This window comes from Lithobates pipiens, unplaced genomic scaffold (assembly GCF_037356315.1).
Source record: "Lithobates pipiens isolate NorthernLeopardFrog02 unplaced genomic scaffold, aLitPip1_a1.2 Scaffold_18, whole genome shotgun sequence".
In the NCBI taxonomy this organism is placed as follows: Eukaryota; Metazoa; Chordata; class Amphibia; order Anura; family Ranidae; genus Lithobates; species Lithobates pipiens.
In genome coordinates, this window is record NW_027507758.1 from 413,866,147 (window position 1) to 413,892,939 (window position 26,793).

General features: G+C 41.9%; 1 protein-coding gene across 5 annotated transcripts in view; it reads right to left on the bottom strand.

Moving 5' to 3' along the window:
- ECT2 (epithelial cell transforming 2) overlaps nucleotides 1–26,793 on the bottom strand; it is a 137,423-nt gene that overhangs the window by 3,091 nt on the left and 107,539 nt on the right. For 3 of the 5 annotated variants that reach the window (XM_077487961.1, XM_077487962.1, XM_077487960.1), the window contains 8 exons: nucleotides 14,882–14,963; nucleotides 14,298–14,376; nucleotides 13,967–14,086; nucleotides 9,432–9,570; nucleotides 5,369–5,523; nucleotides 4,079–4,186; nucleotides 3,752–3,898; nucleotides 1,555–1,891 (listed from right to left, as the gene is read on the bottom strand). In XM_077487961.1, the coding sequence (XP_077344087.1) occupies nucleotides 1,568–1,891; nucleotides 3,752–3,898; nucleotides 4,079–4,186; nucleotides 5,369–5,523; nucleotides 9,432–9,570; nucleotides 13,967–14,086; nucleotides 14,298–14,376; nucleotides 14,882–14,963 (1,154 nt within the window). In that variant the 3' untranslated portion in view covers nucleotides 1,555–1,567. The remainder of the gene's footprint in view (nucleotides 1–1,554; nucleotides 1,892–3,751; nucleotides 3,899–4,078; nucleotides 4,187–5,368; nucleotides 5,524–9,431; nucleotides 9,571–13,966; nucleotides 14,087–14,297; nucleotides 14,377–14,881; nucleotides 14,964–26,793) is intronic. The other 2 variants (XM_077487964.1, XM_077487963.1) reach the window with 1 other exon arrangement.

Genomic DNA, 26,793 nt, shown 5'->3' on the forward strand with positions numbered 1-26,793 from the left:
AGTTAAATAAGGAAGATCTTGTAAATAAGTTTAAAGCAGATTCAAGGTGCCCATTTAAGGGAAAACTCCAGGTCACATAAATAAGTTGCAGATTTAGGCAGACTGCTACAGAGCCTCGCCTTCTGTATATATTAATAGGATACATTCTGGCAGCTTTAGGGTAGAATATGGAGAAATTATACAAGTTCATGTATGGGACATTTGCCTCACTTTCTGCCATCACCGACAAAGGAAGTATAGACAAATCGCCCCAAATGGCAAAGCACTAATCTTATGGAACAACCTCCAGGAGTAAAAAAGGTACTGCCACTGGTTAAAGACTACCTTACTGCAGTACCGACCAATCACAAGAGAGCTTAAAGGCTTCATTCACACCTGAGTAGAGCAATTTTCAGGCTTTTGAGTGTTTTCCAAGCATATACAGGCATTTTACATGTGTTTTCAAGCTTCATGTTTTAGACAGTGGAAAGCACCGGGGGAGAAGATTAAGGGTGGAGAGCTGCTAGAAAACGCATGCCAAAACACTCGTAAAATGCTCATTGCATTCCCATTGAAGTCTATGGGGCCAAAAATGCTCCAATCTGCCTAAAAGCAGCTCATGTACTTTGAGTGATAGGCATTTTGCTACATGTGACTAAATGCTCAGATGTGAAAAGGGGACAATTAATGGGATCTGGTTTGTTGAGCAACTTTGTGGAGCTACAACATGCTCAGGTGTGAACGGGGACTAAACCATTTACTGTAGTTATGCAATGTGGGCATCAAACAGCAAAACAAACAAGTATATTCTAGGAAGGAATCCCTGGCAGATGGGAGGAAAGTCCCACTATAGTGCAACTGGTGAATAGAACAAATGCTCTTTCTTTCCAAGTTTTATTTTTGTCAAAGACTTCTTCGATTTGGTCAAACTTTTGACCAGAATGGGAATGGTTAAGAGTCACTAAAAGTTAAACTCTGTATGTTTATGCATATAAATCATTTGAGCTAGAATATATTTCACTCAAATGAATAGTTAAAAAGGCACAATAATATACATTTACAGCTTGGGTCATTTACGAGAACCTTCTGCTCTATAATACAGAAGAGACTGAGCTGCATTAGGTCAGCTCTTTTTAATTCATAATGGGCAAAAGTATAGAAACAGAAGCTGCAGTTCTATTAAATGGAAAAACTGTATGGACAATATCAAATATTTCATGTAATTTATAGTTCAAGTATTAACAAAAAAAAAATTATTAAAATGACATTAGGCCTCTCTTTCATAAAAAGATTTTGTTTCAGGCTTAGCAGGTGCTATGAAAACACAATACTGGTGTCAATCACAACTGTGGGGCAGTAGTCATGTTGCTGGGGGGAGAGGGGGGAAAAAATGGGTCTATTAACTCATTTAACAATTTAGCAAACATACAGTTTAAAACAAATCAAATCCCTTGGAAAGAAAGACTGAAAGTATTGAAGTAAGCACCCTTTAAACACCAGTGTGAAAAACCATCTAGTGCCAGGCAGTGTGTTGGTGGAAGTGGCATTTTATCTATAAAATAAAATGGAGCTCACAGAGGATTGTGGTTCACCTCGATGAGTCTTTTCGGATGAAAATGGATGTCTTGCCACCTGAAGTGTTAAGAACCTGCTCATTCTGTCCTGTACATTTAGATGTAACAATATGTGGTATAGTATTTTTTTCACCCAACTGGCTGGAGCAGTATAGCTGTGGGGAAGACAGACTTGCTTCTCCTTTCAAAGAAGGAGGCATAGGACTGTTAGGGGAACCCGGGCAAAGTAGTGAACGGGATCTGGGACTCTGCGAGATCCCATCAAGGGAATTAGATCGTTGCACACTACTGTGTTTGGCAGGTCCATTTAGGTTGAAAGTAGAGGAAGAACGGGTAATCTACAGATAGGAATGAATGATTTGTAGAAAAAAAAAAAAAAAATAGTTATGAAACAGCTGTTGTAAGCAAGTGTATATTTTAACTTTTACAACAAAATGACATACATACTTTAAATGTATACATAACACAAAATATATAAATATATATATATATATATATATATATATATATATATATATATATATATATATATATATATATATATATATATATATATATATATATATATATATATATATATATATATATATATACACACACACACACACACACATACACATATATACACACACACACACACAGTGCCTTGCGGAAGTATTCGGCCCCCTTGAACTTTTCAACCTTTTGCCACATTTCAGGCTTCAAACAAAGATATAAAAATTTTATTTTTTTGTGAAGAATCACCAACAAGTGGGACACAATTGTGAAGTGGAACGAAATCTATTGGATTTTTGAAACTTTTTTAACTAATAGAAAAAATGAAAAGTGGGGCGTGCAAAATTATTCGGCCCCCTTGCATTAATACTTTGTAGAGCCACCTTTTGCTGCGATTACAGCTGCAAGTCGCTTGGGGTATGTCTCTATCAGTTTTGCACATCGAGAGACTGAAATTCTTGCCCATTCTTCCTTGCAAAACAGCTCAAGCTCAGTGAGGTTGGATGGAGAGCGTTTGTGAACAGCAGTTTTCAGCTCTTTCCACAGATTCTCGATTGGATTCAGGTCTGGACTTTGACTTGGCCATTCCAACACCTGGATACGTTTATTTGTGAACCATTCCTTTGTAGATTTAGCTGTATGTTTGGGATCATTGTCTTGTTGGAAGATAAATCTCTGTCCCAGTTTCAGGTCTTTTGCAGACTCCAACAGGTTTTCATCCAGAATGGTCCTGTATTTGGCTGCATCCATCTTCCCCACAAGTTTAACCATCTTCCCTGTCCCTGCTGAAGAAAAGCAGGCCCAAACCATGATGCTGCCACCACCATGTTTGACAGTGGGGATGGTGTGTTGAGGGTGATGAGCTGTGTTGCTTTTACGCCAAACATATAGTTTTGCATTGTGGGCAAAAAGTTCGATTTTGGTTTCATCTGACCAGAGCACCTTCTACATGTTTGGTGTGTCTCCCAGGTGGCTTGTGGCAAACTTTAGACAAGACTTTTTAAGGATCTTTTTGAGAAATGGCTTTCTTCTTGCCACTCTTCCATAAAGGCCAGATTTGTGCAGTGTACGACTGATTGTTGTCCTATGGACAGACTCTCCCACCTCAGCTGTAGTTCTCTGCAGTTCATCCAGAGTGATCATGGGCCTCTTGGCTGCATCTCTGATCAGTCTTCTCCTTGTCTGAGCTGAAAGTTTAGAGGGACGGCCAGGTCTTGGTAGATTTGCAGTGGTCTGATACTCCTTCCATTTCAAAATGATCGCTTGTACAGTGCTCCTTGGGATGTTTAAAGCTTGGGAAATCTTTTTGTATCCAAATGCCTGATTGCATACAAATTGAAACTCCTATCATAGATCAGTTACAATCAAGAGAATGACCCTTTGGTGATGGGGTCATGCAAATACATGACCCAAAGATTTTCCAAGGGGTGAAGATTTTTTCATTCTACTGTATGTCTGCACAATCTGTTTGCAAATTGAAAGAAAAATGCTTTGGAAGATCAACAAGGTCCCAGAACCAGACAAAAAAAAAAAAAAAAAATGTATAGACAACTTCCTATTAACTTATATGCATATAATAGTAAAGGTTGCATATATATGCTAGTTTAAACATTACTGCTAAAACAGTTTTAACACCACCTAACAGAGCTATGAACATTCACATGAGAACAGTTGTGAATTGTGAAAAATTGAGATGTGCTTACTGCTAGAGACGTGGTGCTCGGCATGCGACTACTTGCAAATCCCTCCGTGCTTGGACCAGGACTCCTGCTATTTGGAGTATTATGTACCATCAGCGCCCTCTGCAGGGCTCTCTTGGGAGTCTTAGAGAATGAAAATGCTCTTGTGACCTATAAAAAGGCAATAAATAACACAGTCATTTGATATAGTTATCTGAGCTAGCAGAAACATAATGAGCAAACATCAAAAGGTCTATTAATCACAAAAATATATTCATCGGTGTCAGGGTACACAGTATATTCGATGGAATACAAATGCTGGTAAGCAAGTAACATAGCATATGAACTTACTTTCTTGGAAGTTTTCTTTATAGCCCTCGACGCTCGACTTAATGTACTATCCACATCTTTTGTGTTCACTTCTAATGAATCAGGATCAGTAGTATAAATCAAATTTTCCTATAAAATAAAATAGGAGATGCAAATACAGAATTTTGTTCTTTTTTAAATTGAAAAAAGAAATTGCAGAAACAAGTCAATTTTGGAAACCCCAATACTAAAATAAGTTTGGCGAGCAAAAAGAACTGTAAAATAAAGTGTATAAACCTATGCTGCCATCTAGTGAGAAACCACAGAAATGCCTCAACAAATCATCAGCAAAAGAGCAGCAAAATGCATGAATACACAAAATGCGGTGCATGCAGAGTAGGGCTGTGAGCATTTGGCTGTGTTGGTCACTAATCAGGCCATGCAAGCTCACCAGACTACACAAGGCTTAAATTCACCAAGTTCAGTTTTTTCATTATAAAAAAATAAAATAAAAAAGTAGTTTTTTCATCCACGTGACTCGCTTTTATCGGCTGCCACTGCTCACAACGAAAATCAGAGTAAAATTAATACAGTTTAGTAAATTGAACATTCAGTGCAAGTATTTTATAAACTTCCCACTTAAACTAACATTCCTTGTATCAATGTGTATTTGATATATACACTCAGGTAATATCAAACTGGAAATTCACAACATTATAGATGGAGCAGACTATTTGGCAGGGCAGGTTCCCCACCTCGCATCTTCATGTGTCCCATGACACATTCAGAATTGTTCCGTAAAGAAATATACAACTGTCAAAGGCAACTTGTGTTTCAATTTGAAATGTATATTAAACATAAAAGTCACTTTATAGTGCAATAAAAGGGATAACAGTGGTAGACACTGCTCTCAAAGCTCAAAAGCAGCTGCTAAATGGCTTACTTCTTAAAAACCAGATAGCGAAACAGGAGGTAAGCAATATGGATACATATTTGATTTGGGAAAAAGTTAAAAACTTTGTAAACCAAACCCATTAGGCACATATTTCTTTTACTCCAAAGCTACAAAATTTCTGGATAAGGATTTTTTAATAGCGTCTAGGACATTTAAATTCAAGAGCGCCAACTGTATCACCAAGTATGCAGCACAGAAATGTACACGGTCTCCACAGAAACACTGCTCTGCAAATTAATTTCATTTTCTGGGAGGAGAAGAGGGGGCATAAAAATAAACACACGGGGGTGGACAAAGCTGCATATTTATAACAGTCTGGAGCTATTGGAAGCACTTTAAACGCAGTCACATTGATATAGCAGTAGGAGAAAACTTACAGCATCTGCTTTACAAATGGTGTTGGCTATGTGCCGGCACAACATCCTGAGCCAATCTACCTTCAGAGGTTCTTCTACCGTCAGCTGAAAACTAAGTAACTGGTTTGTCTGTTCAGTTGGAGGTCGCACAACCAATGCAAATGCATTATGACAGTCTGAAAATTAGAAAGGAAACTTGATTATAGCAGTATTAAAAAAAAAAAAAAAAAATAATAAATAATAATAATAATAATAATAATAATAATAATAATAATAATAATGTTATTGCCAATCTTGGTACGCCATAGTATAGCGTTATAGATCAAATTTGTGATAACATAAGCAGCAACACAGCCAGCTAGAATCCCCAAACCTGACATCACAGCAGTGAGAATAGGGTCAATGTAACAGTATACAAGCATAAGTACCTGAGCATGGCCCGCAAATACAACTCAACATTTTTAGCTGCGTTAACATGGCATGTAATTGCATAGTTATGATGGCAGCTTTAGTTTGAATCGATATAACATTACTATTACTGTGAAGTAGAGCTGCACAATTATTAAGAATAGTTATCACGATCTTGAAAGTATTTCCTGATTATATGTCGAGAATTCTCTCTGCTCTGCTAAAGCTGACAGCCGTCAAAAGAAGGAAAAAAAAAAAAAAAAAAAAAAAAAACAGGCAGTCTGCCAAGAATCACAACATTCTTTAGCAGTGGAACTTAAATATAAACATTGTAACAAGTTGTATGTATAATATATCTATCTATACACACACACACACACACACACACACACACACACACACACTAGAGAATAAAATGATGGTTGTTGGAATTCTTTATGGTCACACTGTATTTGCGCAGCAGTCGTTCAAATGCAATCTTTTTATGCTACAAAATTTGTGATTCTCATTTTGGCCAGAATCGTGCAGCTCTACTGTGAAGGCACATAAGCAGACTACACTAGCCTACTGTGTCAACAGCAAGTTTCATTGAAATTTTAGGCACAGGAAGTCAAACCAGCTTAAGAGTTAATTTGAAGCAAAGCTTCATCCAAAAGGGCAGGATCTTCCCTTATTCCCAACCCCCCCCCCCTTGGGGAGTGGGTATTTGGCATTGACAGGCACCTGTGCGGCCCCACTTCCAGCTGGATTGCAGGGGCAATATGAGCAGACGTTTGCCTGACTGCCTTCTTTGTCCCCAATAGCCAACACAAAATAAACTTGCAAATGGCCTACATGTTACAATGTGCTCTTAAAACTAAGTGTTTGTTGTTTACAGCAAACATTAAATTAAATCATGTTTAACCACTTCAGCCCTGGAAGATTTGGCTGCTCAATGACCAGGCCATTTTTTTGCTATATGGCACTGCGTCACTTTAACTGACAATTGCGCAGTCGTGCTACGCTGTACCCAAACAAATAGGCATCTTTTTTTTTCACCACAAATAGAGCTTTCTTTCGGTGGTATATTATTATCCCTACGGTTATTTTTTGTGCTATAAAACAAAAAGAACAATTTTGAAGAAGAAAAAAAAAAATCTATATTTTGTACTTTGCTATAATACTTATTTTTTTAAGCAAAAAAAATCTCAGTTTAAGCCAATATGCACTCTACATATTTTTGGTAAAAAAAACAAACAAAAAAAAAAAAACGCAATCATATTGATTGGTTTACGCAAAGTTATAGCCTCTGCAAAAAACAGGGGAGAGATTTACGGCATTTTTATTATTTACTAGTAATGGCAGTGATCGGCAATTTTTTTTATAAAATCGGGACGGCAACAGTATGGCAGACAGCATGGACACATTTTTGGGACCATTGACAATTATACAGCGATTAGTGCTATACAAATGCACTGAATACTGTGTAAAGGTCACTGGCAGGGATCGATCAAGGGGTTAACCGTGTACTCTCGTGTGTGTTTTAACTGTGGGGGGATGGGACTGACTAAAGGAGATGACAAATCGTTGCTAGTAGGAACACACGATCTGTCTCCTCTCAGAACAGGGATTCCTGCCCACAATCGCGAACGCCAACCATGTGCATCTGCACCCCCGCAGTGCAGCGGGCGCGTGCCTGCTATCCCCGGCGGGAACGTGCAAGCCTGATGCTGTATAACAATGGTGGCTGGTTGGCAAGCGGTTCATCACTAAAATCCTGCAGTTGACCCAGTTGAATGGGTCGCGTTTGGTGGAAGCAGCAAAGCATGATAGTGTGGAAAGATTTCTGCACCTTGGGTTGGTTGAAAAAAGGGGTAAAAACATGTTACAGCTTCAGTTCACCCAGTCTTGCTTTGCAGGGCAATACAGGAACCACATGTCCAGACAGTTTTGAGAACTTGCACTAGGTGCACATTCAAAATTCTTTTCACACACAACTGTGCTTTTTATTATGCTAGGAGTCTAAACAAAAAAAAAAGAAAAAAAAAAAAAAGTTGGATATATTTTCTTACTTCAAAGTCTCTAATACAGGGTTTCATGGAACCTTAGCTTTACTCCAAAAGTTGCTAGGGATCCCTAAGCAATAATTTGCCCCTGCCTAATAAGTTCCCACTGACACCATTTTATACATCTGCAAGATGTTGATTCTGTAATGTAAGGAGCAATCTTCCAAAGGACCATTCCACTAATGTTGCTGTTAGAGGGTGCCTATGGGGGTTATTTACGAAAGGCAAATCCACTTTGCACTACAAGTGCAGTCACTGTAAATCTGAGGAGAAGATCTGAAATGAGTGGAAGCTCTGCTGATCATCCAATCGTGTGCAAGCTAAAATGCTGATTATTTTCCTTGCATGTCCCCCTCAGATTTACAGCGACTGCACTTGTAGTGCAAATTGGATTTTCCTTTCATAAATAACCCCCTATGTTCCTTCTCCATGACCCCGCTGTGGAAACAGAGGCGCCCTCTCCTCCTTGCCCCTGAGAAAGACAGCAGACTAAGAGTTCTAGTATACCATAGAGTAGTTCACATTACTGCAACCAACATGCACACATGTGGTAGCGCCATACTCAGGAGGAGTAGCAGAATGTGTTTTGGGGGTGTCATTTGTGGTATACACATGCCATGCGAGAGAAAACCTATTACAATGACAATTTTGTGGGGAAAAAAAAAATCTTTATTTTGCAAAGAATTGTGGGAAAAAAAAAAAAATATCACAAAGCTCACCATGCATCTTACTAAATACCTTGGAATGTCTACTTTCAAAAAAGGTGTCATTTAGAGGGTATTTGTACTTTCCTGGCTCATTCGGGTCACCAGTACATCAGGTGTGATTTTTTTTTAATGATTTGCACCACAGCTTGTATACGCTCCAACTTTCACAGAGACCAAATAAAAATAACCCAAATTAGTTGATAGTATCAAAGATATGTAGCAGTATAAATTGTGGCCAAAATTTATGAAGAAAAAAAATAAATAATTTGCAAAATTTTATCACAGAAACTGAGAAAAGTGTGTTTCTCCCCCCCCCCCCCCAAATTTTCGGTCTTTTTTCATTCAGCGTAAAAGAAAAAAACCCAGAGGTTATCAAATACCACCAAAAGAAAGCTCTATTTGTAGGGGGGGGAACCCATTTGGGTACAGTATTACATGACTGAGTAACTGTCCATCAAAGTGAGCACTGAAAGCTGAAAATTGGTCTGGTCACGAGGGGGGTTTAAGTGCCCAGATGTCAAGTGGTTAAGGATGTCACAAGAGCCAGAAAAACACAAGAAATATAGCTTACAGGGTCATGTGCATGAATTTTTGAAGAGTAGGTATATAGTGGATATGCAAGGTTATAGTGTGGTATCTATATTACTTTGGCTATGCAGGGCAAAGTGACAACCACAAGACAGAATCTGTTACAAAACAGATTGAGATGTGCATATTACTTCAGAGGTGCCTATGTGGAGCTATGGAATCACATTGACGTGACGTTTGCCATAAAGGTAGCTTCAAATTATGTATGTTAATATTCACATTAGCCTCAGTTTAAGTTGCCCACAGTTTGGAACATTTTGGCTAGGTTTGCTTTAAATGCAGCTGCCCACGCAGTATCTCACCAGTGGTATTAGGCAAAGACAAGGCTTTACTAACCATCAGTTTCCCGAATATCAAGGACTTTCTTTATCTGCGATAGTGGCATCAAGATAATGTGCTTAAGAGATGCAGGAGGTCTTGTATGTCCATGAGGACTCTTAAATGTACCAATGACTTTATGCCTTTTTCTTGCAATCTGAAAACAAATAAAAATGTTACACGATACATAGCTAAACACACATAACAGATGGCATTAAAGAATATACATTTTTGCAGAATATAATCCGAGCAGACATTTTACGCTTTTAACTAGTCCGGTTTTATTCCTGACCCCTGAATGGCATCTGAATATCTTAGTTGCCTGGCTATAATGCGGATTCAATAACTTCAGTGCTTTCCAAGTGAATGCGATTACCCACTGAAAGCATTTTGACGCTAGGAGGGCTATCATCCCATCCACCATCAGTATTTAAAAAAAAAAAAAAAAAAAAAAAAGCTTTCCACACCCATCAACCAACACCCGAGCTGATGGTTTTTCCCCTCTTGCATAATGTTTTCATTTTTAAAATGTTCAAAAAAATAAACACACCAGAAAGAATAAAGATGGTACCAACATACAAAACCCTAACCATATTTATCCTGTAATCAGTATGGTGTCCACGTATCACGTGTGTGCTGCACAAGCAGTTTTAATAAAATGTCTGAAGTAGACCCTAATGCCACTGAACAGCTGCTAAGGAGAATAGGAGGCCTTGGTTTAGCACACTTATGAAGTTTTAAGAGAACCGGTTGGGTTATATAGAAAAGAAAGTTGTCGGCAGAGAAATTTGTGTTCTCTAGAACCTACAGTGCCTTGAAAAAGTATTCATACCCTTGAAAACCATTTACCACATTTTGTCATGTTACAACCAAAAACATAAATGTATGTTATTGGGATTTTGTGTGATAGACCAACACAAAGTGGCACATAATTGTGAAGTGGAAGAAAAATGAAAAGGATTTTTTTTTTTTTTTTTTACAAATAAAGATCTGAATAGTGTGGCGCGCATTTGTATTCAGTCCCCTTTACTCTGATACCCCTAACTAAAACCTAGTGGAACCAATTGCCTTCAGAAGTCACCTAATTAGTAAACAATCTACTTGTGTGTAATTTAATCTCAATATAAAAATACAGCTGTTCTGTGAAGTCCTCAGTGGTTAGAAAATCATGAAGGCCAAGGAACACACCAGACGACAGGTCAGGGATAAAGTTGTGAAGAATTTTAAAGCAGGGTTAGGTTATGGAAAAATAGCCCAAGCTTTGAACATCTCATGGAGCACTGTTCAATCCATTATCCGAAAATGGAAAGGGTATGGCACAACTGCAAACCTGCCAAGACATGGCCGTCCACCTAAACCGACAGACCGGGCAAGGAGAGCATTAATCAGAGAAGCAGCCAAGAGGCCCATGGTAACTCTGGAGGAGCTGCAGAAATCCACAGCTCAGGTGGGAGAATCTGTCCACAGGACAACTATTAGTCGTGCATTCCACAAATCTGGCCTTTATGGAAAGGTGGCAAGAAGAAAGCCATTGTTGAAAGAAAGCCATAAGAAGTCCAGTTTGCGATAAACCATGTGGGGGTAACAGCAAACATGTGGCTGAAGGTGCTCTGGTCAGATGAGACCAAAAAATGGCCTAAAAGCAAAAACGCTATGTGTGGAAGAAAACACTGCAAATCACCCTGAACACACCATCCCACCACGAAACAGGGTGGTGGCAGCATCATGTTGTGGGGATGGTTTTCTTCAGCAGGGACAGACAGGGAAGGTGATCAGAGTTGATGTGAAGAGGGATGGAGACAAATACAGTGCAATCTTAGAAGAAAACCTGTTAAGAGTCTGCAAAGGACTTGAGACTGGGGTGGAGGTCCACCTTTCAGCAGGACGACCCTAAACATACAGCCAGAGCTACAATGGAACATTTTAGATCAAAGCATATTCATGTGTAAGAATGGCCCAAAGTCCAGACCTAAATCCAATTGAAAATCTGTGGCAAGACTAAAATTGCTGTTCAGACACTCTTCATCCAATCTTACAGATAGGGCTGCAACAAACGAGTTATTTTCATAATCGATAAGTTGTTCGATTAATCACTTAATAACCTTATAAAAAAAAAAAAAAAAAAAAAAAAAAAAGTGGGTAAAATTGATGTTCATTTTCAACCACAGTGACAGGAAAATTTGGCAATAGAAAACTTCTTAGTCAAAGGAATTTTCAGACAGTATGTGGTTTCCGTTCAGAAATTACATTCATATTAAAAACAGAATGTAAAAAACAGGTGAAAATTTCAAAAATTCTTTCATTCAGAGAATGTACAAAGATTTTTCATCTTAATATTCTCATCTGAAAATTGATCGGTGTGGCCAGCATAAGGCTCGGTTCACACCTATGCAGTTTGCTTTTGATCTGTTTCAGCAGTGCTTTTTGCTGTACGTTTTGATTTTTGCACACGTGATTTTACTGCAATTTGCATTTTTGCCTTTTTTTTGGGCAGATTAAAAAACACAAATTGCTGCAAAAAAACGCATTACATGCTTTTCTGCAGCTTCTCTATTGAAGTATATTTAACCAATAAAGCACCATTTTGCGTTAAAAGTCCCTGACCCTTTCAGATGTCAGCGTGTCCCATAGGAAACCATGTAAATGAACTGTAGTGCATTTCTGCAAAAAGCACATAGATGTGAATCAGGTCTAAGATGTTTAGTAACATAATGGGGTTAAAAAATTAAAATTAGCCCATTATAGTAGAAAAAAAAAAAAGCAGATAATCACTACTGTAAGGGGTTCATTTTTTACTGTAGAACAGTGAAAGTAATATTTACAGTAGCGATTTCCTCTTTGTACTATAAAGGGCTAATTTTAGTTTTTTTTAACCCCATTATGTTACTGGCCGATTAATCGAATATGAAAATATTAACTTCATAATCGATTAGTTGTTTCAGCCCTACTTACAGAGCTTGAGCTATTTTGCAAAGAATGGGCAAAAATGTCACTCTAGAAGTGCAAAGCTGATAGAGACATATCCAAAAACACTTGCAGCTGTAATAATGCGAAAAGTGGTTTTATAAACGTATTGGCTCAGGGGGGCTGAATACAAATGCACACCACACTTTTCTGATTTGTAAAAAAAATTACTAAAATACCAATAAAATAAAATTTACGTTTTTGGTTAGAACATGATAGAATGGAAAATGTTAAAGGGTACGAATACTATTTGAAGGCAAGGTATATGGACACCTTTGACATTGGCATTTAATTTAATTTCGTGTATAAAAGATTTCAGCACCAGTCCGAACAGGGGGGACAGAGGGTACACCCATCTGGTTCAGTTAAGGATGGGGAAGGGGTGAGAAAGCGTTCCATTTACTTTTGCACTTTACCCTTGCCTCTGGATCTCTATAAAAGTGCTAAAACCCACCACAACATCTTCTTTACTAAACCTAGCCTCCGAAGTTCTCCGTAAGAAAAAGCCAGTCCACCTTGACAAAGGCCTTTCTAGTGCCTGTGGACAAAATTAAAGGAGACTTCTTTAGGCCATAATGTGACATATTTCAGCTTTGAGAAGTTTGAGATGTGATGTCTGCACAAGTTATTTTAGGCTTTACTTTTTTTTCCCCATCTGGTGACCCAGCCAGCAATTTTTTTTAAAAGAAAAAGCGCTCTTCTAGATGTATCAGTATTTAAAACCTTAACCCCCCCCCCCCCCCCAAAAAAAATACGTTTTCTGTAACACAATATAAAGTGTTAGCTGGAGTTGAGCTTCAACGTGTTTGTGCAATTAAATCTGCTAGTACATTTAATGCTACCCTCCCCTGTAGACTGACAATACTGCTGTCTGCTCTGCCCTCTGTGCTAATGCATCCAGCGTGGGGCACACTTAACATAGGATGTGTTTTAGTGGCCAGATCACCAGGTGAAAAAGCCTAAAAACTGATAAGCTGCAAAAACGAAACACCACTGTCAGGTTGTTTGCCATAATGTGAAGACATGCATGGCAGACTCACCTGCCAAAGAGACCTCCTTCCAGCACTGACAGCTATGTCAATAGGCCCTCTGTTGTCATTGCTGAAATACTCATCTGGTCATCTTAGGAATTTACAGTCTTTGGACACCTTGACTAGCCAGCCCGGGATAACCCAACTCCTACGCGTGTGCAGTGGAGTTCTTTAAGACACATACCAGTATTGTACACAAGCTGTAGAAACTGTTAACTATTTGTTTTTTCTTTAAAAATAGGAACAGGAACAGTTTAACAATAAATCTGAAATTTTCTGTCATTCATCTGCCAATCTGCACATCTGACCTTTTATCCTTGGTACACGTACAGATAATCCATTTATAATACTGTGTAGCAATTATTTTTGCCACTTGCAATCCCTGGAGCTTAGAACAATTTCAGAGGATTTTGAGCATGCAATGTTGACAGTTCCCCCACATTTCTCTGAATGTAACAGGATAGGTTCTGAGTTTTCAGAACAGTCTTCCTTCCATTTAAATATCCCTAGCAGACGGCCCCACATTTCCTCAGATGTTAGTATTTAATAAAGTCTCACCTCAAGGCAATCATTAAATAGAAAGAGCGTGACTTGTTCTCCTCTGTCACACAGATCCTCCCCAAGAGCAATCGTTTCCACTCTCTGTACCAGCATCCTATGCGAGGATAATAGATTTGCCTATAACAAAAGTGGGAATAATGAAAAGGTTACACTACATATTGCAGACCACAAACCACAATCTATATGGAAAAAGGAGAAAATGACTGCACAGAGTATCATAACAGACTAGCAAATTGACTTAATGGGGACTAACTGCATGAGTTTCATTAATTACCAACATCATGCGTTTGAATAATGCTGTACATGTACATCAGAAGTGAATACTTACAGGACATCCATCCACTTCATAAACCACATCAAAGATCTGCCTCTGCCCTTCAGTTTTCCTTTTATCTTCGTTAATATGACTGTCAATTTGGAGGGAAAAAATAAATAAAAATGTGTCCAGTAAATCACATCTCTGGGTTGAACGACTTAATGAATTGTAATAATACACAAAAAAAAAAAAAAAAAAAAAAAAAGGATAGATGTAAAAGCTCTGGTTGTCTGAAAGGAGGAGAAGATTAGTGATTACATATCCATATGTTGCTGTGTACCTCTTAACATATAGAAGGGGGGGGGGGGGGGAACAAAAAAAACCCAAACCATTTAAATAAGAGGATGTTTATGCCACGTGTATATAGCCATCTCAATTGGTAACATCAAAAGTCAGACTGAAGGTTGTATGAATGTTACATACCTACTTGTTGATAATTAGATGGAATTAGCAAATCGCTATCACTATACAGGTGCCAGCAAGGTAAAATAGTGCAGGGAGCTTATAACAGAAGTTACCCATAATAAAAAAAAATAAAAAAAATAGAAAACACAGAAACTACAGTAGCAATTTAGTAAGCACAAGTGGTTACTTACGTCATCACCTCTTTTAGAGATTCTATAGCCTTCTCAAGCTTATTTTTATCTGGGTTGTCATCTGCAGTGTGCTTCTTAAGGTCTATAACAATAAAATAGCATTGGGTTGAAAGTAATTTTGAATACACCTGTGTATAAAATAGTCAAGGGTTTCACGAAAAAGTGACAACATAGCATAAAGTGGCAAAAATATCTTTGCTGTGATCCTCAGAAATACTCCATTGCATCATTTATTAATTTTTCTAACCAATCATGACAATGTAATATACATGATTCTTGCTGCAGTGCAAAAGTTAACCTTTATGGACATGAGCAGCTCCCGGTCTGGTGAATTTTTGCTAAAGAGCTGAGGAAAACACGGAAAGAACCCAGCTGACAATTCGGCTCCATGCACACTAGCTTATTTTAAAGTTCCTGGTAGCTACTTATGAGCGTTTTTATCTGCCCATAGAAGCAAACTGTTATCCTGTGTCCATGCACACTATTGTGGGCTAGAAGCGTTTTTCAGCTTCTAGGAGCAGGAAAGATGAAAGAAAAGAAAAGAAAAGAAAATAAAAAAATAAAAATGCAGACAACTCCTACAAACTCCTAAACACTTCTAAGCACCGGCCAGCTCCTTAAAGTGGTGTTGCCACAAAAAAAAAAAAAAAAAAAAGGCTTAAAATTCATAAAAATTTTTTTTTAAATCACCTCTAAATGCCTGTTGCTAGGGGGTCACTCGCAGTCTGCCTTCTTCAATGCTCGGGCTGGTGACATCACTTTCCGCTCGCACCACACAGTCATCTGGGACCCGTCACGTGTCCCAGATGACTGTGCGGCGCATCATGGCGCCCAGCGCCGCAAGCCCACAGTAAGAATGCCGGTGCCTCGAGCGGAGAATGAGAGTTGGTGGGGGGGGGGGCGCGGCTTCATTTCCCCGCTTTGCTGGACCCTGGGATTATCAAAAGTCAGCAGATGCAGTATTTGTAGCTGCTGACTTTAAAAATGTTTTTTTTTTTTTTTTGGGGCACCCCACTTTAAGCTATTCACTGGTTAAAGCAGAGTACTGCCTGGCAAATACCGTAGCTGCTGACTTTTAATATAAGCTCTTATATACTCTTGGCTGTCCAGGGAGCGCGCAATGTCTCTCGGTACCTGAAACTGACCTGTCCCGTGACTCCGGATGCAGGCATCCTTACTAAGGGAAACAGCAAGTGAAGCCTTGCGGCTTCACAGCCTGTTTCCTACTGCGTGTTCTGAATGGACCTACTGTCTTCTGGGACGTGTATGTCTCCCAGAAGGCAGCAGGGGGAGGGGCCAGACATTGGGAAGTTTGCAATGATCTTTCCCCCCAAGTGGAAGCAGATACTTGGATTTGGCACACAGGGGGTAAATCCAATCCATGTAAGGGAGGGGAAATCTGATCCATGCAAGTTCCATTTCTGAGTGGAACTCCGCTTTAACCACTTTCCGACCAGCGCACGACGATGTACGTCGACAGAATGGCACGGGCAGGCATATTGGCGAACAGGTACGTCCAATATTCAATGCCGCCCTGCCATCGGGAGCGCGCTCCCGCGCTGGTCGGGACCTCCGTGAATCCGGTCGCGGGACCCGCGGACTCGATCGCCGTGGGCATCCCCGCGATCGTCTCACGGAGCGGCCGAATGGAGGAAATGCAGAGTAAACAGCATTTCTCCATTCTGCCTAGCAACTAGTGACGCTGATCTCTGCTCCATGTGATTGGAGCAGAGATCAGTGTTCACTAAATGAAAGCCCAACCCCCCCACAGTTAGTAACACACCCCTAGGAACACTTAACCCCTGCACTGCCACCCACTGGTTAACCCCTTCACTGCCAGTGTCATTTACACAGGAATCACTGCATTTATATAGCAGTGATTACTGTATAAATGACAATGGTCCCAAAAATGTGTCAAAAATGATCGATGGGTCCCCCACAATGTCGCAGTCACAATAAAAAAAAAAAAAATCACTGATCGCCGCCATTATTAGTTAAAAAATAAAATAAAAATTATTAATAAAAATGCTATAAAACTATCCCTATTTTGTAAACGCTATAACTTTTGCGCAAACCAATCATTAACTGCTTATTGCGATTTTTTTTACCAAAAATATGTAGAAGAATACGTATCGGCCTAAACTGAGGGAAAAAAATGTTTTTTTATATATTTTTGAGGGATATTATAACAAAAAGTAAAAAATAATGCGTTTTTTTCAAAATTGTTGCTCTATTTTTGTTTATAGCGCAATAAATAAAAACCGCAGGGGTGATCAAATACCACCAAAAGAAAGCTCTATTTGTGGGAAAAAAAGGACGTCAATTTTGTTGTTTGGGAGCCACGTCGCATGACCGCGCAATTGTCAGTTAAAGCGACGCAGTGCCGAATCGCAAAAAGTGGTCTGGTCTTTGACCAGCAAATTGGTCCGGTCTGAAAGTGGTTAAGGAGGCCAGCAGCTGCCCACTCCTTAACTGGTTCATGACCAGCCGCCACAGTTATACTGCGGCATGTTGGTCCGGCTGCACAAAGCGTTGCAGCTATACGTCACATACGTCGTTCTTTTCCGTTCCAGACAGAGGAGAGATTACAGCGAAAAGTGAGTTGTACTACACTAACATCAGGTCACGTAGGCACACAATCAGTCACCCCCTGTCACTGTGTCACCCAGTACAGCAAACTTTTTTTTTTATTGTTGTGCTGGTGTCAGGTGACAAAAAGATGATAGGGCAATTAGTATTAGCCAAAGATAAGTCTAGGTACCCCACCTAAACCACCACCCCCCCCCCCCCCAATATAGGTTTAACCCCTTGATTAACCCGTCATCTTTGATCACTGTGTAAGTGTCAAAGGTGACGCAGTTTAGCTAGATTTTTTTTTTACAGCGTCAGGGCACCCGCCGTATTTTACCCAATAAAGTGTTAACCCCCCGATCACCCAGCGGGCGATAAAGTTTAGGTTATACATAGGGTCTGCGTTGCCCCAGGCAGCGTCAGATCAGTACCAGTAGTGCCAACACCCTCGCAGGCACCATACACCTCCCTTTAGTATAGTGTCTGAAAGGATCAATATCTGATTATATCTATACTAGTGTCCCCAGCAGTTTAGGGTTCCCAAAAACGCAGTGTTAGCAGGATCAGCCCAGATATCTGCTAGTAGCTGCATTTAGCCCCTGCGCCCAGCCCACCCATGTGCAGTATCAATTGATCATTGTCACAATACACTAAACACATACTGCAGCGTTTGCAGAGTCAGACCTGATCCTTGCAAACAGTTTTTTTGGTAGCGTTTTAATCAGTCACCAACAGTCAGGTGCTTGTTTTCTTGCGAGTCTCACTACTGTATCAGTAAATTTAGAGCCCAAAATGGCAAATCGAAGGTACAGTAGTGAAGAGGCCTACACGTTTCTGAGCATGACAGATAGAAGTTACTCATCTATCAGATTCAGGCTCAGAATACAAACCTGTAGACAGCAGCGGCACCCTGACTGATGGCAGGGACCACAACTCCGTTGTCAAAGCTAAGGTCAGCCATAGCAGACCCCGTTCTGCTGTGGTTGAGGTGCGAGAACTGCAGGTTCCTTGTATGGAGCAGAGAGCCGGTACTAATCGCCGCTCATCCTTCTAGTGAACTGGCAAGCACAAGCGGCCTAGTACATCCTGGTCGTACATCCAGCACTGCAGTAACACTTTGTGACGTGGCAAGTCCCATAAGTGCAGTTCAAGCTGGCGAGGTGGCAAGCACAAGTAGTCTCCTACTGCCACCAAGAAGACAAACACAGGCCCGTCGACCCCATAGTGCCCTTCTTGCCGCATTCGCCAATCCTAATTGGGAGCCCACCACTTCTGCAGCACCCATACTTCCCCGATTCACTGGCCAACCCGGAATTCAGGTGGAAACAGTTGATTTTACGTCACTTGATTTTTAGTCGCTGTTTTTCACCAAAGATCTCTACAGATCTATTGTGGACCAAAACAATTTGTATGCTGGTCAATTCATCGCCGCTAATCCCCAGCTGACTCTTGCCAGAGATTGGAACCCAATTACGGTTCCTGAATTTAAGACCTTTATGGGCCTATCCCTCCTCATGGGCATAACTAAAAAGAGTGAGTTGCGGTCATATTGGTCCACTGACTCAATTCATCATATGCCCTTGCCTCCATGACCAGGACACGATACGAGAAGATCTTGCGGTTCATGCACTTCAATGACAATGAACTCACTCGGCCTCGGGGTGACCCTGGATTTGATCGGCTCTACAAAATTCAGCCCCTAGTAAAACACTTGAACCAACGTTTTGCAGCCTTGTTTACTCCGGATCAAGTTGTCTGCATTGAGTCCCTGATTAAGCTTTCTGGCCGCTTATCTATCACACAGTATCTTCCCAGCAAGCGTGCCCGATACGGAGTGAAGATTAAAAAAAAAAAAAAAAAAAAATTAGACACACACCAGTCCATCCAGTTCAACCTAAGTGTGGGTGTGTGTCTACAATCATCCCCATTTAACCACTTGAGACCCGCACTACGTTTATTGACGTCATGGGGTTTCGCTGGTTATATCTAAATGATGCCTGAGTCCACAGACATCATTCAGATATTGCCATTTTCAGCCGGCGATTCCCTACAACTTAAGAACGATCATAGCAGCCGTTCCGCCGCTTGATCGTTCTTACGGGCGGCGGGAGGGGACGCCCCCCCCTCCCTCCGGTGCTTATACCGACTCACCGTTTCCATCGGTGAGTCGGTCACAGGATCCGCCGGCCCCAGCATGTGATCGAGATTTCCGGCGGACTAGATTGTCTCCGGAGTCTCTATGATCGTTCGGAGGCCGGGCGCGATGTTATGACGTCACGCCCGGCCTCGGTATTCAAATTAACAGCGCCGATCTGGCTAGAAAGCCATGATCTTTTTTTTTTTTATTCTTCCCAGCCTAGAGGTGAGATATGGGGTCTTATTGACCCCATATTTCACTGTAAATAGGTCCGATCGTGCCATATTCCTATTACAAGGGATGTTTCCTTGTAATAAAAAAAAAAAAAAAAAAAAATTTTACTTTTATTCCTAAGTGTAAAACTAAAAAAAAAAAAAAAAAAAAAATTTTAAGCGCCCCTGTCCCCGTGAGCTCGCACACAGAAGCGAACGCATACGCAAGTCCCGCCCACATATGAAAACGGTGTTCAAACCACACACGTGAGGTATCGCCATGAATGTTAGAGCGAGAGCAATAATTCTAGCCCTAGACCTCCTCTGTAACCCAAAACAGGTAACCAGTAAAAATTTTTAAAGCGTCGCTTATGGGGATTTTTAAATACAAGTTTGGCGCCATTCCACGAGCGCGTGCAATTTTGAAGCGTGACATGTTGGGTATCTATTTACTCGGCGTATCCTCCTCTTTCACATTATGCAAAAAAATTGGGCTAACTTTACTGTTCTGTTTTTTTTTTAAGCATGAAACTTTTTTTCTGAAAAAGACGCGTACGAAAAATTGCTGCGCAAATACCGTGCGAGATAAAAAGTTGCAATGACCGCCATTGTAGTCTCTAGGGTCTTTGCTAAAAAAACATATATAATGTTTGGGGGGTTCTATGTAATTTTCTAGCAAAAAAATTAGGAATTTTACATGTAGGAGAGAAATGTCAGAATTGGCCTGGGTCTGAAGTGGTTAAGGTACCAATATAGCTCCGTCAATTTATGCAGCACGCCACACATACATCGCATACTCACATTGGAGCCCACAATTCAAGGTCCCCAACTCCTTCATATACTAGGGCCAGGGTGTAGGAGGAAACCCACACAGGCACATTCGAACCAGTGACCCTTTTTACTGCTAGGCAAGAATGCTACCCATTACACCACTGTGCCGCCTAAGCTTTGTGACAGGGCAACAGGCTATACATATAGCTTTATGGTTTACAAGGGAAGAGATAGTCACGTAGAGCCAGGGAACTGCCCAGACTACATAGGGAGCGCTGGTAAGATAGTGTGGGACTTTGTGTCACCCTTATTTGGAAAGGGGTACCACTTGTACGTGGACAGTTATCAGGGCTGTCTTTAATATTGCTTAGACCCTGGGCAAGAATTCTTGGGCAGCCCCATGCAGTTTCGCTCTCCACCTGCTCAGAGACCTACAATAGCAGCTAGACTCAAAATGCGTTTACCGATTCAGATCAAGCAGTGATTGTGATTGATTGCCAGAGGTTACAGTGTGTCATTACCGCTCACTGACGGGTTGCTAAAGGTTACAGAACACATTATGGCTTACTGATCAGTTGCTAGAGAGGTTACAGAACACGATTTATTTTTGTTGATTGGTTGCTAGAGAATACTGTACATCCATAATGCTCACATGTTGGTTGCGAGAGGTTACTGCATATCATTACTGATTGGTTGCTAGAAGTTGTAGCACATCATTTTCTTACTGCCTGCATACCATGGACTGGGGAGGCGAGGTGATCCTAGGACTCCTGGGATCAGTGGCAGTGCTGGGGGGAGGGTAGGGTGTGTTCAATGGCAATGCTGATGATTTTTTTTTTTTACCTACTACCAATATAAAGGGGTTTCAACACTGGCCACCAATGTAATAGGGGTTTACACTGACCACTAATGTAATAGAAGCATTCACAGTAACTACCAATGTAAGGAGGGAATTACACAGACCACCAATGTAAAGGGGGCATTCACACTGGCCACAAAGCATCAATGTAATGAGAAGATTTACACTGACCACCAATGTAACAGACGGGAACACATGAAAAATAGTCTTACCGAGGCCACAGAAGTGTACTGCCCTTTAACAGATACACAGCAGTGCCATTAATGGTTAGTGACACCCTCACTCATCTGTTATGTGCCTTGGCACCGTGTGATTTTGAAAAAAGTTTGGGACTTTTCCGCATTTGTAGTGCCGTCCACCGCTATGTACATATGAATGCCGTCACTATTTAGATATCAATACCAGTATTTACATGTAAACACAGGGTCTGCAGGTGAGTCATCTGTACACAATGAGGCAGTGCTGGGAAGCATTAGTAACTTCACGCTGAGATATCAGGACACATCACAGGACTAAAACCTCAAGGGACGAGGGAATTTAAACTGGGATAGTCAAGTATGAGGCAGCTGCTTTGGGTCCAACAACAATGACAGGGCCCAGGGCAGCTGCCCCTTTTGCCCTGCCTTAAAGACAGCTCTGACAATTATTACACGAGCGCCACTTTAGTTACCTTTTTGTTTATGGAACTGGGGCATGTGGCACCATGCTACCCAATCGCCGGGGCTTCCCCCGACGGCTTGTAGAATCTCAACTTAAACAGGGCAGTCCAAATTCCTACAGTGACTGGTGTTGTGGAGAAACCCCTCTGTCCACGAATACAACCTTAAGGGGTGGATCAGTGACCAGTTGCTGGCGCTGTACCCAAGTGCCCGTAAGGCCAGATGCTGGTACAAAAAAAAAGTGCGATTTCAATTGGCTTTGCTGAACACTTTTGTGCTATACAAAGCTTCAGAACGGATTAGATCCTTCCTTAAAAAATTACATGACTCGATCATCAGAGCCCTTCTGTTTCAAGATGGTGCTCTTGCCCAACTTCCCAATGCAAATGCAGTGAGCTGGCTGCAAGAGGCATTTTCCTTATGTCCTCCCTCCCTGGTACCCCTACCCAAAGAACACCCCAAAGAAGAAGATGTGTCTGCAGTAAACGCGGATTTAGGTGCGACACCTGGTTTTATCGTCAACCCCGTCCCGACCAACCTGGTCTCTGCATTGGTGAATGTTTCAAACGCTACCACACACTAGTTGAGTATTAGCGGAGAGTACAGCACTACACAGACCTAGGCACACTAACAGGCTCTCGGAAGATGTGATGGCCCTAATCTGCAATGTTCAGTTTACAGTTTTTATAAAAGAGAATATATCTATATCTATCTATCTAATTTTATATACAATCCAAAAATTGTGGTTGTGTTTCTTCTCTCTATTAGTTCTCTACTGTCCGCTCACTAGTGTACTATATCTCATACTTTGTTTTATTTTTAGTATGTTTTATTGTATTTGCTTTGCAGGTATGGCATGTTATACTGTAATGTTTGTTTTATTGTTAACCATCATTTGCTTAGCAGGTACGTCATTCAGCTGCAGCGCAGGTTTATTTATTTATTCACTGGGAAAAAAAAAAAAAAAAGCCAAAAGCTGATATTTGTCCTTTAATGGTGATCAAAGCCAATTTTTGGTCTACTCCTTGCTGAAGAAACAGCAGGACCCTGGATATAGAAAAGGAGCGTGGATGCCATCCTTTCGCCTCACACATGGAGATGTAGGCCTTCCAGGTATGACGATATATATCTTCCAAGAAGATGATTTCCATGCTCACAGCATAATTGGGATCACAGAGTCCAAAAGACTCGGTTCCTCAACACCTGGCTCTCAACAGCCATGCCGTTAAAACCAGCGATGGTAAAGCAGGATGAAGAATCAGACCTCGAGACAGGTCTTCTCGTAACGGCAGTCACCAGGGGGCGTCGGCCACCAGGTGCCCTAGGTCTGCGTACCAGGGACGCTAGGTCCAATCTGGGGCAATCAGAATTACTGGAATCCCCTCGGTCTCCACTCTGCGGAGCAGACGAGGTAACAGCTTCAGCAGAGGGAAGGCATAGATCAGCCGGTAATGATCCCACAGAGCCACCAGCGCGTCTGCCCATGGATCTCTTGTCCTGGACATGAATCTCGGCACATCCCGGTTGAGACGGGAGGCCAGAAGATAATCGTCTGGTGTAACCCACTGCAGGCACAGTAGCCTGAACATCTCTGGATGCAACACCCATTCTCCAGGGTCCAGCATCTGGCGACATAGATAGTCCGCCTGCTAGTTCTCCACTCCCGGGATGTAAATGGCCAACAGGACCGATACATGTCGCTCTGCCCACCCAAGTATGTAAGCGACCTCACGTGTGGCGGCCAAGCTTCTTGTTCCTCCTTGGTGAATGATGTATGCCACAGCTGTGGAGTTGTGACTGGATCCTGATCGGACACACTCGCAGTCTTATCCATATGGAGAGGCATTAGCCTGACCGCTCTCAGTTCAAGCAGACTGATAGAAACTTGGATTCCTCCACCGACCAGAGGCCCTGGGTCAACTGAACTCCCATTACTCCACCCCAGCCTGATGGACGGTGATCACGACGGACGCCAGCGTATTTCAGAGGTAGGAACGACTTCCTGGACTGAAGTGTCTGGGACCTCAGCCACCAGATCAGGGAATCCCTGACTAACTGGCTCACCTGAATCTACCGGCCCAGGGACAACGGAGATTTGTCCTATTTTGTCAAAATCTCCTTCTGCAGGACTCTGGTGTGGAACTGGGCATATGGTACTGCTTTGAAGGAGGTCACCATGAGTCCCAGTACTTCATAGTTTCATAGTTAGTAAGGTTGAATAAAGACACGTCCATCCAGTTCAACCTGAGTAAGTGTCTACAATTGTCCCTATCCCTGTACATTGCACACTCACATCAGTCCCTACCCTCAAGGAGCCCACTATCCTAGGTCCCAATTCATATACTAGGGCCAATTTTGGACAGAAGCCAATTAACCTACCTGCATGTCTTTGGATTGTGGGAGGAAACCGGAGCACCCGGAGGAAACCCACGCAGGCACAGGGAGAACATGCAAACCCCAGGCAGGTAGTGTCGTGGTTGGGATTTGAACCAGCGACCCTTCTTACTGCTAGGTGAGAGTGCCAACCACTACACCACTGTGCCACCCGCAGCAGAAGAGTAGCAACGACCACTTACGGTTCACCAGCAGTTTCACCGCGGCTCTGAGAGTCTGCAGCTTGTCTGAAGGGAGAAACACTCTCGCTTCCATGGAGTCCAGCAGTAAGCCTAGGTACTCCAAACGCTGAGTCTGTACAATCACTGACTTCTTTAGGTTCAACAGCCACCCAAATTCCTGCAGGGTCTGCATGGTGATAGTCACATCCCCCTCTAGGCAGAAGATGCTCTCAGGAGTAGATCGTCTAGGTATCCCACGATCGCGATCCCGCGTTGCCGTAGCAATGCCAAAACAGGAGCCAATACCTTGGTAAAGATTCGGGGGGCTGATGCCAAACCAAAAGGGAGAGCCACAAACTGGTAGTGGGCTTCCAACTGCAAATTGCAGAAACTTCTGATGCCGGAAGCCTATGGGTATGTGCAGGTACGCATGCTGGATGTCTAAGGATGCCAGGGAGTCCGCTTGGAGTGCAGCGACTACTGAGTGAACTGATTCCATTCTGAACCTCTGTACTTTCACAAAGTAATTTGAGGGCTTTTAGATCCAAGATTGTAGTCCCCAAGAAGGAAGGGGTACGTCCAAACAGGTTTGAGTAGAACCCCTGGAAATGTTACGAGTCCGAAAAAGGTACAAACACTCCCCGATTCAGCAGGTCCCTTATCTCCCCCAAGGGGGGCCTCCCGCTGGAGGGGGAAGAATCTGTTTTGGGGCTAGGGGAGGAACTCTATCTTGTAGCCAGAGGAAATCAGATCGCAGACCCATCGGTATGACAGCCGAGAGATCCACCAGACTGCAAACTCCCGAAGGTAACCCCCCACCCCAGTTGCGGGTGGGGGCAAACCTTAATGCGGTAGAACTTTTGCTCGCAGGCTTGCGGTTCCAGGTCCTTCAGTGGTTGTCCTGTTGGGCTGAGGAAACTTGGTTGAAGCTCCGGGCGGACAAAAAAGCCGCTTGTGAGCGGAAAATGAGGGCCCTAGCCTACGGCGTGGCTTTTTAGCCTTCCTGGCCTGTGGGAGTAGTGTACTCTTACCACCTGTGGCATTTTTAATAATGTCATCCAAAAGAGGCTCCAAAGAGCCAGTCGCCAAGGAAGGGAAGATCCATCAAGGCTTCTTTGGATGCCTGGTCAGTAGACCAGCATTAACCAAATCAGGCTCCTCAGCACCACTGCTGACACTGAAGCCCTGGATAACAGAGGAAGAGTATTCAAGATGCAAATTTTTTCCAAAATTTTCGCTCTGTTTGTTTATATCGCAAAAAAAAACAAAAAATAAAAAATAAAAAACACAACAATTGCAGAGGCAATCAAAGCCCATCAAAAGAAAGCTTAATTTGTGGCAAAAAAGGAGGCCAATTTAGTTTGGTTACAACATTGCATGACCACACAATTAACAGTTAAAGCAGCGCCGTGCCAAATACTCCGGGGCTAAAGTTGTTAAAAATGCTACCGCTCCTAAACCCTGCTCAAATCACTGCTAAGCGCTGGCAAAGACGCTAAATATTTGTGTTTTTTGTCCAGTGTTTTACAGCCTTAAAGTGGTTGTAAACCCTTACAAACCACTTTGACCTACAGGCAAGCCTAGATTAAGGCTTACCTGTAGGTCCAAGAAATATCTCCTAAACCTATACGGTTTAGGAGATATTTACCTGACCACAGCCACCGCTGTCTACGGCGCATGCGCCGTTGACAGCGGCGCGCAGGCGCACTGGGTAAGCTGCAGATCGCGGCGATATGCCACGAGTGTCGGCTCCCGTGCGCATGCGTGGGAGTGACGTAATCGCTGCTCCGGCGAATCACAGTGCCGAAGCAGCGAGACCCACCAAGAAGATGGACACTCTGAACTACAGGGGACAGCGGTGACCTCGCTGGCTCCTGTGTCAGGTAAGTGACACATAATGGACTACTATGCGATGCATAGTAGTCCATTATGCTTTACCTTTGCAGGGAATCAAAGAGGAAGTAAACCCATCAGGGTTTACTTCCTCCAACATCTGAGCTCAGTCACACGACTGCAGGAAAAAACATCATAAGATGCAGAGAAAACCCTATCAAAATGGTACAGATATTTTGCTTCCATTCTTACTATCCTTGTCTTTCATAGAAACAAAAAAGGTCTGCAATCATGACCTTCACTAGCTTTTTAGCA